The sequence below is a fragment of the Chlamydotis macqueenii genome, chromosome 8 (assembly GCF_036417535.1).
Source record: "Chlamydotis macqueenii isolate bChlMac1 chromosome 8, bChlMac1.mat, whole genome shotgun sequence".
Lineage (NCBI taxonomy): Eukaryota > Metazoa > Chordata > Aves > Otidiformes > Otididae > Chlamydotis > Chlamydotis macqueenii.
This window is the reverse complement of record NC_141563.1, coordinates 18,148,014-18,162,150: the sequence shown is the minus strand read 5'-3', so window position 1 is coordinate 18,162,150 and position 14,137 is coordinate 18,148,014. Positions and strand designations below refer to the sequence as shown.

Below are 14,137 nucleotides of genomic sequence, written 5' to 3'. Positions count from 1 at the left end.
CAAAGGTTCTCTCCACAAGGGATTTCATTTTTTTTCTTTTTTTTTTTATGCACGATTTTAACCCTTGCAAGTAGGACATACTATTTAGGATACACCCAAGCAACAATCTGCTTGGATTTACTCTATATGCTCATCTAACTTACAATTTCATAGTATTCATAGAACCTCTGAATACTCTAATACAATAAAACTAACTTCATAGCAATTCAACATCACAAGATGGAGAACAAAACAAGCATCATCACCAGCTGCATTTGCCTTATAATGAGAAGTTAACTAGAAAGTTATTGAGCAAGTTTAAGCCTATGAACTTTAACACAAGTTGAAGTATCTAAGCAATTTCTGGGAATAGGGGCTTAAGATATTTTAAAATATTTTACCCAATAAAACAATCTTTGAAGATATATTTTAATCTGATCTTTTTATATAAAGAATGCAAATGTTATATCAATCCCCTATGTTATGAATGTCACATGAAATATGTCCTTAAATACTTTAAATATTTAGGTCATTCATTTTCATTCAATTAAATAGTAGTATAAAAAATTGGTTTGCATTTTCTCTTTCAAAAAGAATATACAATGCTTTGTGGAGTCTTAAAGATACCACCACAGAATCCTGTTTTCCAAAAAATGCAGCTGAACTTCAAGAAGGCTGAGTAATAAAAGCCTAGTATTTCTGCATTTGTTCTAATAGCCAAGTGAGACACATGCACATAGACAATTTTTGTGAAAATCGCAAGTGTTCTACCCTGAAAATCAGCCAAGAGACACAGTAATACAAAGCATTCAGACCTCTCTGTTCTCTGTACGATACCCTTCGCTGCCTTACTCTGCTGTCTCTGAGGACCATGTGTGCTCTCCTCTAGCCCCTCAGCCCATCACTGATTTCTCCTTTTGCTCTCAGCATGCCGATTCTCTGTTTCTCTGAGTCTCTATGGTGTTTACAGAAGGCAGCAACTGATGGAAGGCTTTTTTTTTTTTTATAGCAAAATTTTCAAACTGATGTCAGCTTAAACACAAATTGTTCACAAACATATCTTCTCAAAAAGCAGAGCTGATTCCAGGCAGAGTATGTTGGGTGTAATCTATGAAATCTGGAAAGGATTTTTTTTTTCTATGCATAATTTTAGAGGTCAGTTTTAAAACTTTGAAAATTCTATGAGGAGATTTAATTCCTATTAATTAATGTTTGTGAATAACAAAATAAAACCAAAAGTCTTGTAACTGGAAGATAAATGAAATTTTAAAATAAAATTTGTAAGGACTCTAATTCTACATCTCTAACCCTTAATCAGCTTTTTTATTTGCTCATTGAAATAAGATTGAATAAGTTTAGAAATTGCACCAAACTAAATTACAATGAAAAGAGAACTAAAAAAAAATATAGTAGAGACTCCTGGAATATATTTAACAGGTTGTTCCTTCCTTTGTTTGGATGCTGCCTTTTAGTCTTGTGAAAAAATTCTCACATCTGCTAATGTCTATAATTACTTTCGATGCAAGAAACTGAGATTCATGGACTACCTTTTCATACTTCTGCTAGCTGTAATCTGAAATCAGGACTGGTGGAGAAAAACAGAAGAATGGTATCTCTCTAAGGTCCTTCTATGTAAAACACAAGATAATGACCGTTGCCAAATGTTGCGAAATACACATCTTTGTAGAGAGGAAACTGAGAGGACATGAAAGTAAGTGATGGATAGAGAAGCGGCAATTCAAATATTGATCTTCTAGAAATAAAAAGTACAGTATTAAGAACTAGTTGGATGAAATACCATTCAGGTAGGCAAAAACCAGGAGAACGAGGGAAAGAACTACCAAAAGCAAAAAAGGTAAAGGCAATTCTGTGACTGAGATTCACCTATGATTTGTTCTGAGGTTCTGCTATCAGAGGACAGTGTTGACTACCAGTGTGCCATTGCCTAGATTGATCTCTTTCATTACCATTTATCCAGGTAACTATGAAAGCCTTTCCTCAGATCTAGTCTATGCCAGTTCAACATATGTCTCTGTAATCCCAGATTCCACATCACTCTCTACAGTGTTATACACACAGCCACAGTCTAATTAGGAAAGATAAGATGGTACAAAATAAAATAGTATGGAGGTAAGGTGCGACTGACATTGAGACCCCAGAAGTTGCCAAAGGTTGGTGACACATACTGGCCATCTGTTCATTTTCAGGGGTAGTACAAGGTGTTTTTCTGAGCTTTAAACAATGACCTCTAAGCACCAGACCTACTGACTGAAGAATCTTTCACCTTAAGATAAACCATCATAGACTCAATGCCTCAGTAAGGAAAGAGTTGAAGCTAAGCATGTTTTTTTATTATTATTTATTTTAGAGTAAGGCTGTTAATGTATATCCTTTTGGGAGATTCTTTATTCTTCAGGTCTGAAACAGAGTGAACATGTTGACCAGAGCACACTTTTAACACCTTTACAAACAGCTCTCACAAAAAGCCTTTGCTATTCATTTTTCATTTTTCATTAATACGGCCACTTGCTAAAAGTGACCAAACTTAAGTCACCTATGTTTTATCTTCCACAGACTCAGCTAAACATTGTACTTTCCCTACCTCACGCGACATTCTCACAAAGTAATAGATTTTTCCTGATGCATAAGTGTGTGGAAAATAGCTTTAAAAGTTCTCTTTGCATCTGCACCTGCCCTCATGTAGCTGGCTGTTTACAAGTGCTCTTCCATTTCACGAATCATGTGGACTTTTGCACAATCCTGACTAATAAATTCTTGAGTTCCATCTTACTTGCAAGACTAAAGGTATGCTCTTCAAAAATTGCATTGCTATGAAAAAATCCTCTCACAGTGTACTCCCTCTTCCCACCAGGGACAATTTTTTTAACACACACACACACACACATTCACTTTTTCTTTCTTCCACTAATAGGGAAAATCGAAAACTACTATGCTTATGTTCCATCAACGTACAGATTCATTCAGAAGCAAACTGCAACAAGCAAACAAACAAAAAAAATCTTCTATTTTATATAAGTAGTGGTCTCTAATTATTTTATTCCCATGATTCAGGGTAATGTTCAAATACGACATTTCACTGAATATATGTTTGTTCAGTAGGTAAAGAATGCAAAAAGAAATACAGTAAAGACACATTATGGAAAATCTGCTGTTGTTGAGAGTTTGTAAATGCTCTATTGCATTAATGTAGCTAACCCTAGAAATCTGTAACCCCTTTTTTTTGTCCTCCATCTTTCACTACCAGTATGCAAGGCCACCTTAGTGTCAGTGTCTTACACAGTACTGTAAAAGAGAGATGACAGGCAGACGTAGGGGTACAGAGAGGGACCAACTTCATAATGAATGCAAGGTAGCTTCCAGTAACAAACTTTGTAGGAACACATAATCCTCCATTACTATTTATACCCTCTGTTTCTTAATACAACCAATGAACATATGGTTTACAGGTAAATTATGCTTCAGATACCTTCTCTTGTTTATTAAAATTCTAGCTGTGTTCCTCCACATAGCATCTACATGGCACAATGCTGTCTATATACATTTCTAACAAAAAATATTTTATGTTAGGATTACTTTAAGGTCAGAAAATAAACTCACATACATAAAGCAAACCTTCCAATTCTATGTGTAAAGTGCTCAGTGGTCATCTTTGCTAGGCTTTAGCTGAACTGTTATTTTAAATTTATTAATTATTATTAATTAATAAATTATTTAAATTTAAATTCAGGGGAATCATGTTCCAAAAATGAATGATAGTTTTTTCCTAAATGCTAGGACTCTCAGAATACAAATGTTTATTTATTAATTAATCCCTCATTGGTGAGATTTCACAAAGCTGTTTGAAAGACATAGATAAAAGCAATAAAGAAGATAAGTTGGACCATTGCTTTGTATACAATTACATCAAAATATGACACATCAGAAATTCCTGTACATGGAAGGTGTCTAACAATGTGAGGATTTAGGATTATATAAATCACAACGCTCTGTACTACAATCACATGACAGAATAGACCTGCAAAGCTTATTATACTGCATACCCAGATGGTAAACAACAGTTGTCGCTGTACTAAGAATTACATCTCCGTAATCAATAATAGGAAGGAGGAACAGTTGGACAACTTGTTCCCTATTATGTTCACTTAGGCAACGTCTAGATCAATAAAGAGCATTAAGCCTCATACCAACTGTAGATGATGCCTGCTCAATATGCCTATCATATGGTAGCAAGGGGTCCAGCTGCACTTCAAAATACTTGTAAATGGATAACAATTCTAACCTAACATTAAAAAGATGCAATGATTCAAATAGCAGGCAGGTGCAGGACTTCTTTAGCATATGAGAGAAGACAGACCTACGATGCCAGTATTAGTATAAGTTGAAGTCAGCTTATTTTGTTAACCCATCCCATAATTACATTTCACTACAGCCTATTCTGAAGGGTGTTACATGTTTTATACGGAGGAAAGAAAAAAGTAACTAAGCATGGTATCACTGGCTTACTTACAGACTCAGTAATTACACAGGGTATAGTTAGCTGTTCACAAAAACTGAAAACTGAACTCGTGTATCATTCTAGACCAATATGGCAATTAATCACAAGTAATTTTTTAGTTTATCCATTTTTAACTATTTAAGCAAATAATAAGTCAACTCATTCAGCTACATTCTTGTCTGTCTTAATCTACCATATAAACGTGAAAATTTTAACAAATAACTGTTTCAAGGCAGCTAGCTTTAGTTTCCCGTTTTAAAAATTTTCCTCATACTTCATACTTTCATATTGCATCAAATTGAAGCTGTCTCACATCATGCTATTAACACAGATACAATTCCCAGTTAAGTCTTAAATAATCATTCAATTTCAAGATGACAAAACACAGGACAGTCAGCTCTTCTTACCTATTCCAATAAAGACCACTTCATAGCCTTCTTCTTTCAAGGTATGGAGTGTCATTCCATCCATTGCAAGGCCTTTACTAAAAATTATCTGAAAGAATTAAATTTGCATTTAATGTGATAATGTGAAAATAATTTCTATTGTGTCATGCATATACACACACACACACACACACACACACACATATATATATATATCAGGATCTTCTAGTGAACAAAGTAAATTAATTTTTTCCCCCCTCCAAGCCAGGCTTAAAAGGCCAGGTTGGCTCTGATTTAAGCAAGTGGCCCAAAGTAGATACAGGCAAAATGTACCTTCAGATCATCCTCACATGATGGCCACCACAGGCTAGCTTGGTTTCTGCTGTAAGCTAAGAGAGTTAAAGCAAGCTAAACAAAAAAAAAAAAAAAAATGAAGCCTGTCTATGGAGCACAATGCTGAAGTAAAATTGAAAATGGCAGTTTTCTACTGCAACTCAATCACTGTATTCAGTGCTGTCTACAAAAGGTTGTTTTCTCACGTGAAAATCAGAATTTGAGAAACACAATGTGGAAGCAAGAACTTCCTTTAGGGAATATGCACTAAATGGAACAATCACCCAGCACACCAAACAAAAACCAAGCAGTTAAGGTTATTGCAGAAACATTAGTGAAAGTATGAGCCTCTTATAGAGAAATAAAGAAAGCAAAGGACATGACAGTATTCTGTATTAACAGGAGTTCTCAATAGAAAATGAAGCAATGTTTTCTCGCACAGTATCAGGCACTTGGTAGACCTCCAACTGCACAGAATGCAATGCCAGTCCCAAAGGAAGGGCAGCATTGCTTTGCGCTGCACCCTCAAAGCTCACAGCCAGAATTTTGCAGAGACCACTAGCTAGAACACCTTTATGCCAAAAAATCCTCAAGTGAAGCCAATGGTGTTTCTGTGGATCCAGAAAAGCTGCCTGCAAAAGACCAGGCCAGAGATGGCAGTAAGCCTGAAGAACTTTCTGTGCAAATTACATATGCCCTACTGGCTCGTAAAGAAGCAGATATGGTAAACTAACATGCATGGTAAACTAACAAGGTGTTCAAAATTATGAATGAGATCAGTTTTGATTTAAACTTGCAATTGTTTAATTCTAATTTAGACAAGCAACAATTCCCATAGTGCAGTGACTGGTGTTCAGTCACTGAAAGAAATAAGTCACAGTAATAAAATTGCACCTATAATCCACAGTTGTTTCACTTCAACTACTACTCACTTCCAGAAACAAAAGCTAAAAAACGTTTGTACAGTAATGTTCCACCAGCAACCCTGCTTTGAGCAGTCACTGCGCAGGTTGAGCAACTACAGCTGTTACAAAAGTGAGACGGGGAAGCGAGTTTGCTGCATGTTCAGCAAATCAACTACAGCAGCCTCCCGCGTAGAGGTCATGCAACTGGAGATACACACACCTTTTGCTCATCTCTCCTAACCCCAAGGCTTTTGAGCGCATAAGGTGTGTGTAATTCCTCTTCTAATATTTTGTACTTCGTGACATGGGTGTGCGTGTTTTTATCTCCGTACTTTAGACCCTCTAAACTTCAATGTTTTCCCCCAGTTTTCTTTACCTCACTTTACAAAATGTGTAAGCACTATACTCTGTGATCTTAACAGTTTCGTCTTCATATCACTTTATACCTTGCTTGTTATTGGATCTGCCTATATTCCATTTAATATACTTTTATTCTCAGTGATAAAAAATAGGCAGATGTAAAATATACTGTACAATACTTAAAACACAATTTTTTTTTTCTTTCAAGATTTAGTATAAATTCTACCAGAGGTGCAAAAGCCATGTACGGTTCTAATCCTTTCAAAAATACAGGCTACATCCTCACTGGCAACAAAATGCATCCCATAAATTGTCATTACTTTTTTTATCCTATTGTGTACATATGGTATGAAAACTTAATGAAGGAATTTAAATGGCAATACTATTTTATGTGGGGATTCATAATACTCCTAGGGCCTAGCTCTGTAATCCTTATTCAGCTGACTAATTCTTACTAATTTCAGTAGAATTACTTGAATAAACAGCAGTACTGAGCATTTACACAATACAGCATCTTCCACCACAGATTTGAAATGCTTTGAGTAAACATCTGAAAATATTTCCAGCTTATAAAGGTATAAAGCTAAGGTACTTCAATTAATTATCTTGCCAAAAGGAGTCAATTGCAAACCAATGGCAGAGCTTGGAAGCAAATTTACATTGAGATTCTCTGCTGCACTTCAAAACCACTGAGGACTTGCAGGTCAGGATGACATGGTGGCTCTAGCAGTCTTGGAGTCTGCTGCCATTCTGGAGACCTTGTCACAGCCCTAGGAAAGTGCGTTTTCCAGATAGTTCCCATGAGCCTACGCTCAGCAACCTTGTCTAAAATTGTCTCAGCGCTCTGGTTTTAGCCCCATCCATAACTCAATCTCCATTCTGTCAGTCTATTCAAGGGTTGCAAAAGGATCTTTAGAGTGGAAAAATTTAAAGTCGTATCTTATATCTTACCAGTATTTTTATAAAATCTTGGCAGGATGAGGTTGTCACTTGGGTCTTGTGACAACAGTCTACTACTTTTATGATTTACAATATGAACCAGCACGAAAAATTCCAAGAAAAATTGCAAGGTCTTGCAAATGAGTCAGGGAAATTCCAAGCACAAATACAGGCTGCACAGAGAATAGATTTAGAGTAGCCCTCAGGAGAAAAATTTGTGCCTCTTGGTTGATGAAAGGCTCAACAAGATGTGGCAATGTGCACTTGCAGTCCAGAAAGCCAGTCGCATCCTGGGCTGCATCAAAAGAAGCGTGGCCAGCAGGTCGATTCTCCTCCTCTATTCCACTCTCCTGAGACCCCACCTGGAATACTGCATCCAGCTCTGGAGCCCCCAACATAAGAAGGACATGGATTTGTTGGAGCAACTCCAGAGGAGGCCACGAAGATGATCAGAATGCTGGGGCATCTCTCCTATGAGGACAAGCTGAGAGAGTTGAGGTTGTTCAGCCTGGAGAAGAGAAGGCTCTGGGGAGACCTTAAAGTAACCTTTCAATACTTGAAGGGGTCTTAAAAGAAAGATGGGGACAGACTTTTTAGCAGGGCCTGTTGTGACAGAACGAGGGGTAATGGTTTTAAACTAAAAGAGGATTGATTCAGACTGGATATAAGGAAGAAATTTTTTTACAAGGAGAGTGGTGGAACACTGGCACAGGTTGCCCAGAGAGGTGGCGGATGCCCCATTCCTGAAAAAATTCAAGGCCAGGTTGGATGAGGCTCTGAGCAACCTGATCTGGTTGGAGATGTCCCTGCCCCTTGCAGGGGGAGTTGGAATAGACAGCCTCTAGGGGTACCTTCCAACCCTAACGATTCTATGATGCTGTGATTCTGAGAATTTCTTGCTTCACTGAACGCTTTAGTTTCATATTAAAAATATCCCTCCTGGTACTCAAAAACTTGATCCAGTGACGCATTCTACATTTGTAACTTCTATTAAAAATGTGCAGCAGTTGTAAATACTATCTAAATCTTCAGCTCAAGTCCTAAATTAACAATAAAGCAATGTTCCCATTATCTATAAACAACACACATTTGTTTAACAGAATAATGCATCACTATTGCTTTCCAAGAAGTTGAATGACTGTTATTGTTTATAATAGATGATCATGTTCACACTTTGTTTAATTGGATGCAGTTTATTATAAAATTAACTTGGATGCAAGACTGTACTCTAAACCATTAAAAAAAGAAAACTCAGGGAGAGGGAACAAAAGGAGAAGTATCAAATATGAATGCTTTAAGTAGTGCTAAACTGGCATAAAAAAAAAAAAACTGGATTAAAAAAATCAAATCATTCCAATAGCTACATTGAACCCCTAAAGCAATTTAGGAATTTGTTTCTTACAGACAATTAATCACATGCAGGCATGCCAGATGAGAACTATTGATTGCCCTTTTCCAAACCAGTGGCATTCAGACAGGAGACAGACAAATGCCCCGAGCAAGAGGAAGCATCTTCCTGCCTCTGTCTAGCATAGCTTTTAATTGTTCTTTACTAATGTGCATGACATTTTGCTGTTAATCTTTGGCAGTGTTCTTGTTCTTTTTTCTTTGAGCTATACATAGGTAGGATATTATTTTCATTACCTTCACTCCAAGATCCTTCACGAGCTCAGCTTCAAAATTCACTACATCATACGGCAATCGGAACTGGGGGATTTCAGATGTACTAAAATAAATAAAAACACCTGTGAAATACTTCCAGGTATTAAGAAGAAAGGGGTTTTTTTAGTTGTCAAAAATCCAACACTTAAAACACACCTTAGTTAATGTTGCCATATGTGAATGGAAATGTGCTGAAGCTTGACCACTGGCTTTTTAAAATTGTTAGAGCAAAAAACAGCATAATTCACTCAATGTTAAAAATATTGGCCGGGAAGACAATACCTCGAAGCCAATCCTGCCCACACTTGTAGTAACCATTTAACTTATGTTAAGCTTGGGTCTGAAAGAACTTCAGCTCCATTCCTTTTTTTCATCAGAATATGTAACACTAAACAAACTTAAGACATCAATTTAAAGAAAAAGATCACGGCTTCTAAAAGCAAAGAGATCTTCTAGCAATCATTCATTAAGCTATCCAGTAAGAAAGAATCAAATTATTTTTTTTGTCGTTGCTGTTGCATATGCTATTTTGATCAATGGTATTTAAAACTGTACCCTCCTCCATTTCTACTTCATAATTTTTAAATGTTTTTCAGGATGGACAAAGTCAGTAATTTTCTACCAGCTCTTTGTCTCCAGTCTGCTTTTTGATTTAACATGTATTAGATGGCATTCTTTCCTCCTGGGGAAGATTGGGAACGACATCTTCAAGTTCCCAGAATCACAGCTCTCTTGTATGGGAAAACTGCAGTGCTAGCATAGAATCTCAGTTTATATCTGCTGGTACAGATCTTTTCCTCCAATGAAATGGCATCTACTTGTGCCAGTTCAAAACCTCTCTCATAAAACACATTACAGGTAAGCACACTAAAGTTCTGTTTCAGATACTTTCGTTGAATGTAGATTAAAAAAAAAAAAACCTGACTGCAGAAAAGTTAAAGTCTCTCCTCAGATATTTCTAAGCTTCCGTCTAATCTGTTGTCAAGTTAATGCATCTATAATTTCCATAACAAAGCACTGGTACAAGAGATTCACTGTGGCTTTATTTTACATATTATTAGTGACCATACAGTCTTTAACATCTAATATTGACAGGCCAGAAGGATTTTGTTTACTTTAAGTTGCATCAACTTTAATTATACTTGTGTTCCTCCTTATCATTTCTAATATTGCCCTTTCTTCACCCTTCCTGACCACTGTGCAATGAAAAGCATTCTAAATATCAGCTATAATGAATGTGTCATGACAATACAACTTTCATAGGTCATGCTAAGTAAAAGGGTGTCTGAGGCAGAAACTAATGTATCAATATGATTCTGCAGCAGAGATTCAATAACGAAATCTAATAAAAAAAGGAAAGTTGTATTTTCCAAACCACCTATATATTTGTTGAAGGCTTGTCATTTCCATGATTCTTAGAAGAACCCAAAGCAGCACTGACTGTGTTATATCACTGTTAGAATCTGTAAACAATTTTTTGCTCTTATTAAAAATCTACTTACAGTTTTGTGCTATGGAGTAGATGTGCATACATGTACATACAAATGCACATATATGTTCATATGCAAATCCATACAGTTTTGTAGGGACACATGCATGCACATTTATCATGAAAATAAACATTTTATGGAAGTAATCTGGTACATCAGTAATTCTGCTATGATTTTTTTCTGCAGCAGAAGACAGTCTCTGACTGGAGAGAGAGGAGCAGAAGGAAATGGTGCAGAGGTACAGGAGGGATGCAGTGGATGGGAACATTGTCCCACAAACTCACTTCTTCGTCAAATCCGATCCAAGTCAGAGGTGCTTGGTGTTTTTCAGTGATCCGAAAGTACTTGTGCTCAAGGGATGTCCCCTTTGACCTAGTGAGAGAAATGTTCTGGTGTATTGTAAACCAGTGCCATAGCTAGGAGCACAAGTAGTGACGCTTGTTCACAGTCTCTAAGCAAGAGTGTGATCTGCTCATACCTACTCTACTATAAAGCGTAAATTTTACATAAGTGATGAAATGTAGAAAAATCTGTCCGTGAATGTGAAAAATTCAGATATGGCCAGACAACCAGAGACTTAAGCTAGGCTTAAATATCACACCACAGAAACTGCAATCACTAGACAGCTTTCTATTGTCTAGATATTCAAGTCAGCTATAATCCAACATGTATATGAAGGAACATCCTAGTTAAAAAGGTCACACAAACTGAAAAAAGAGCACATCCTCTGCCCTTCCAAACAGCTGATTCCAAATACAAAATTAATTTGGTCTTGTTAGCCATTTGCAACAGTTTATGAACTCCTGAAAACACACCCATCAATAACCTAAACTTGTTAAAAGATGTACTGCGGAGACTTACGACTGCAATAATGGATGATTGCTGCCACAGGCCAGCCTCCCTTCTGTTCCAAAATGAAAATAAGGGCAAAAGGAATTGATGCCCTTAAACCAGATGTAAAACTTTCTACAATGAATGGAAGTAAAATTCTACCTTGATTGCTATGTATTCTTTCATAGAATCACAGAATCATTTAGGTTGGAAAACACCTTTAAGATCATTGAGTCCAACCGTAAGACTTTTAAGACTCCAAACAGACATATTAAAATGCACTGCTTGACCATTGAAGATACTAATAGAACAGGCAAAACTGAGTGTAACGCTTTTTACAGTAGAACAAACAAAAGAAAAAGCTTTATTTTAAATTCAAATTAAAACATGAATAACATGTAACAAGATCAAATATGTAAGCACACAGTAAGCAACTGCAGCATTGTACTGTAAGCAACGGCAGAAAGTACTGTACCATGTTGCTGAGTCCAACCTGAGTCTAACCAGTCACCAAGTAAAGCTTCATCATTAGAAACATCTCATTATTTCTGATTAATTTACAGCAACAAAACTGATTTTAAATCTGGTATATATGAAAATGTGCTACTCGACAAGTCGAGAGGTATTTCATATATTAAATTCACAATTCTCTATGGCAACCAGTTCAAGTAAAACAGCTCGACAGTTAAATGTCTATGTATTAACACCTTGATAATTAGGTAGAAAACTTCTGAACCTCCCCAGAAAAAAATGCAAGTAATCAGTTCATCTTCTCCAGCATTGATTCTCTATCTTCCAGAGCACTGAATAACTATTTGACATTATGGATCAAATTCATTAACGGTGTCAACTCTATTGATTTCAGTGATGCGGCAGTGAGAAATGCAAGTGCGTCACCTTTCTTTCTCTCTGTTTCTTTTCACTTTTTATTTTGTAAACACTTTAGTGTGAGCACATCTTTAATATGTAAAATTTAATTTTGATTTTGAATGGGTTGGTATCCATTAGTCAGCCTCTTTAATATTTTATCTTATACTTAGGGATTCCAATAAACTTGTAAGATATGATCTCAGCCATTGCTACAGTGCTAAAAATTAATCTTTTACCGTTGAGGACATGACACCATGGAAATATCAGCCAAGTGTTTACCACACAGGAAAACTGCAAAGGTATCTCCCTTTCTATATTTGCAATTTCTTGAAGGTTGAGAATTGTAGGAGGTTTACTTAATTCTTACGGTATGGTTTATTAAATCTGTAAGTCCAGGCACACATGATGGATTTATTCACCATCACCTTTATTTGCATAAGGTAGTTCATTAAAGCATTCTAAATTTTAAATTCTCCATTAAATTAGTTCCTGTCTAAAGTATGTAGGGCTAGAAGTACTTAATCTTGTTTCAAAAGTTTTGGATAAGGGAAAATGGTTCCTGAAATAATTTCTAAAGTGTTAATTTGATAATACCAATCACACCTTGGAATTCAGAGAGAACATAGGAGATAGCCACCAGATTTTCAGTTAAAGCTTGCCTGTGACTGTATTTATTTTAATTTGATTGATGAATTATTTAAATAAAAAATAAAGTTTTCCAGATCGGAAATCTTCTACTTTCTTCCTTTGATAAAGGTAGAGGGATCATGTATAAACTGTTTTAACACACAATATTTTTTGCTATGCTTTCTACAGTCACTGGAAATAGTACTTTGTTGTCATTGGTTTTTTTACCTTAAGCCACCAATGTACTCCTGCTTTTCAAATATGGTGATGTTCGAATAGCCCAATCGAGCCAAAAAGGAAGCACAACTTAAACTTGCAGGTCCTGCACCAAGGAGAGCTATTTTCACGTGATAGGCTCCAGGCATATCTTCTAGAGGAGGTAAGGAAGGGTTTCTGATCTGAGGAATATTCATAGCTTTGAACACCTGAAAAGCAATACATTAAACAGGTTACATAATTTACATTCTCTTCTTAAATTTTATTACTAATAACATGATGGAAGTTTCCACTAGAACTGTCACATATCATGGATGTATTATTGCAAACCATTTTGTAACATTATAGAGATTCCCAATTGACACGTGTGCATTTGTGAGGGATGTTGTAGTTGCGGGACTTGGTCCTTCTATAATTCTTTTTGTCTTAAAAATGTCTAAAGTCAGAACTTGCCCTACTGTAAATTTTACAGAGAAGATGGAACCAGACTACCAGTAACAGAATAGTAATACAAAGTCAGCCAGATGGCAGAGAATCTCTGTAACAACAGCAGATTTTTTTTCCAAACAATGTTCAGATTATTCTTACTACTAGAAAATTATTTGTGCAAGTAACACAAAGGATTCTAACTCCGCTGAAGGGGCTTTACTTCTTCAAGAGATATGTTGTCTGATCCTAGATAAATCAGTTATGGCTTCACTTTTTAGAGGTGGTACCTAATCAACCTTAGGTGGTTTTGAAAGTCTTTTTAGGAATTGGTCGCAGTCTTCAGTGCTGTGCTTGCAAAGGGAACTCATGCTTTAGATGCCTCCTCTTAGACAATTCTAATAGGACTTACTTCATGTTAGTTGTTCATCTATGTCAGATGTACTCCACTTTTAAATTAGGTGTTCAAAAGTTGCAGGCATACCTGAAAGTTAGAATTGTCCTCCCTATGCCTCAGTTCTTCACCCGTAAAATGGTGATGATCTGTTGCATTTTGTCTTGACTATTAGAAGTACTTTCAGTGGTCAGTGTCTGACC

The 14,137-nt window shown here is 36.3% G+C and overlaps 1 protein-coding gene across 2 annotated transcripts in view; it reads right to left on the bottom strand.

The window, feature by feature from the left end:
* DPYD (dihydropyrimidine dehydrogenase) overlaps positions 1-14,137 on the bottom strand; it is a 370,709-nt gene that overhangs the window by 235,523 nt on the left and 121,049 nt on the right. For both annotated transcript variants that reach the window (XM_086752907.1, XM_086752908.1), the window contains exons 6-8: positions 13,127-13,323; positions 9,063-9,144; positions 4,903-4,990 (exon numbers count right to left, since the gene is read on the bottom strand). In XM_086752907.1, the coding sequence (XP_086609033.1) occupies positions 4,903-4,990; positions 9,063-9,144; positions 13,127-13,323 (367 nt within the window). The remainder of the gene's footprint in view (positions 1-4,902; positions 4,991-9,062; positions 9,145-13,126; positions 13,324-14,137) is intronic.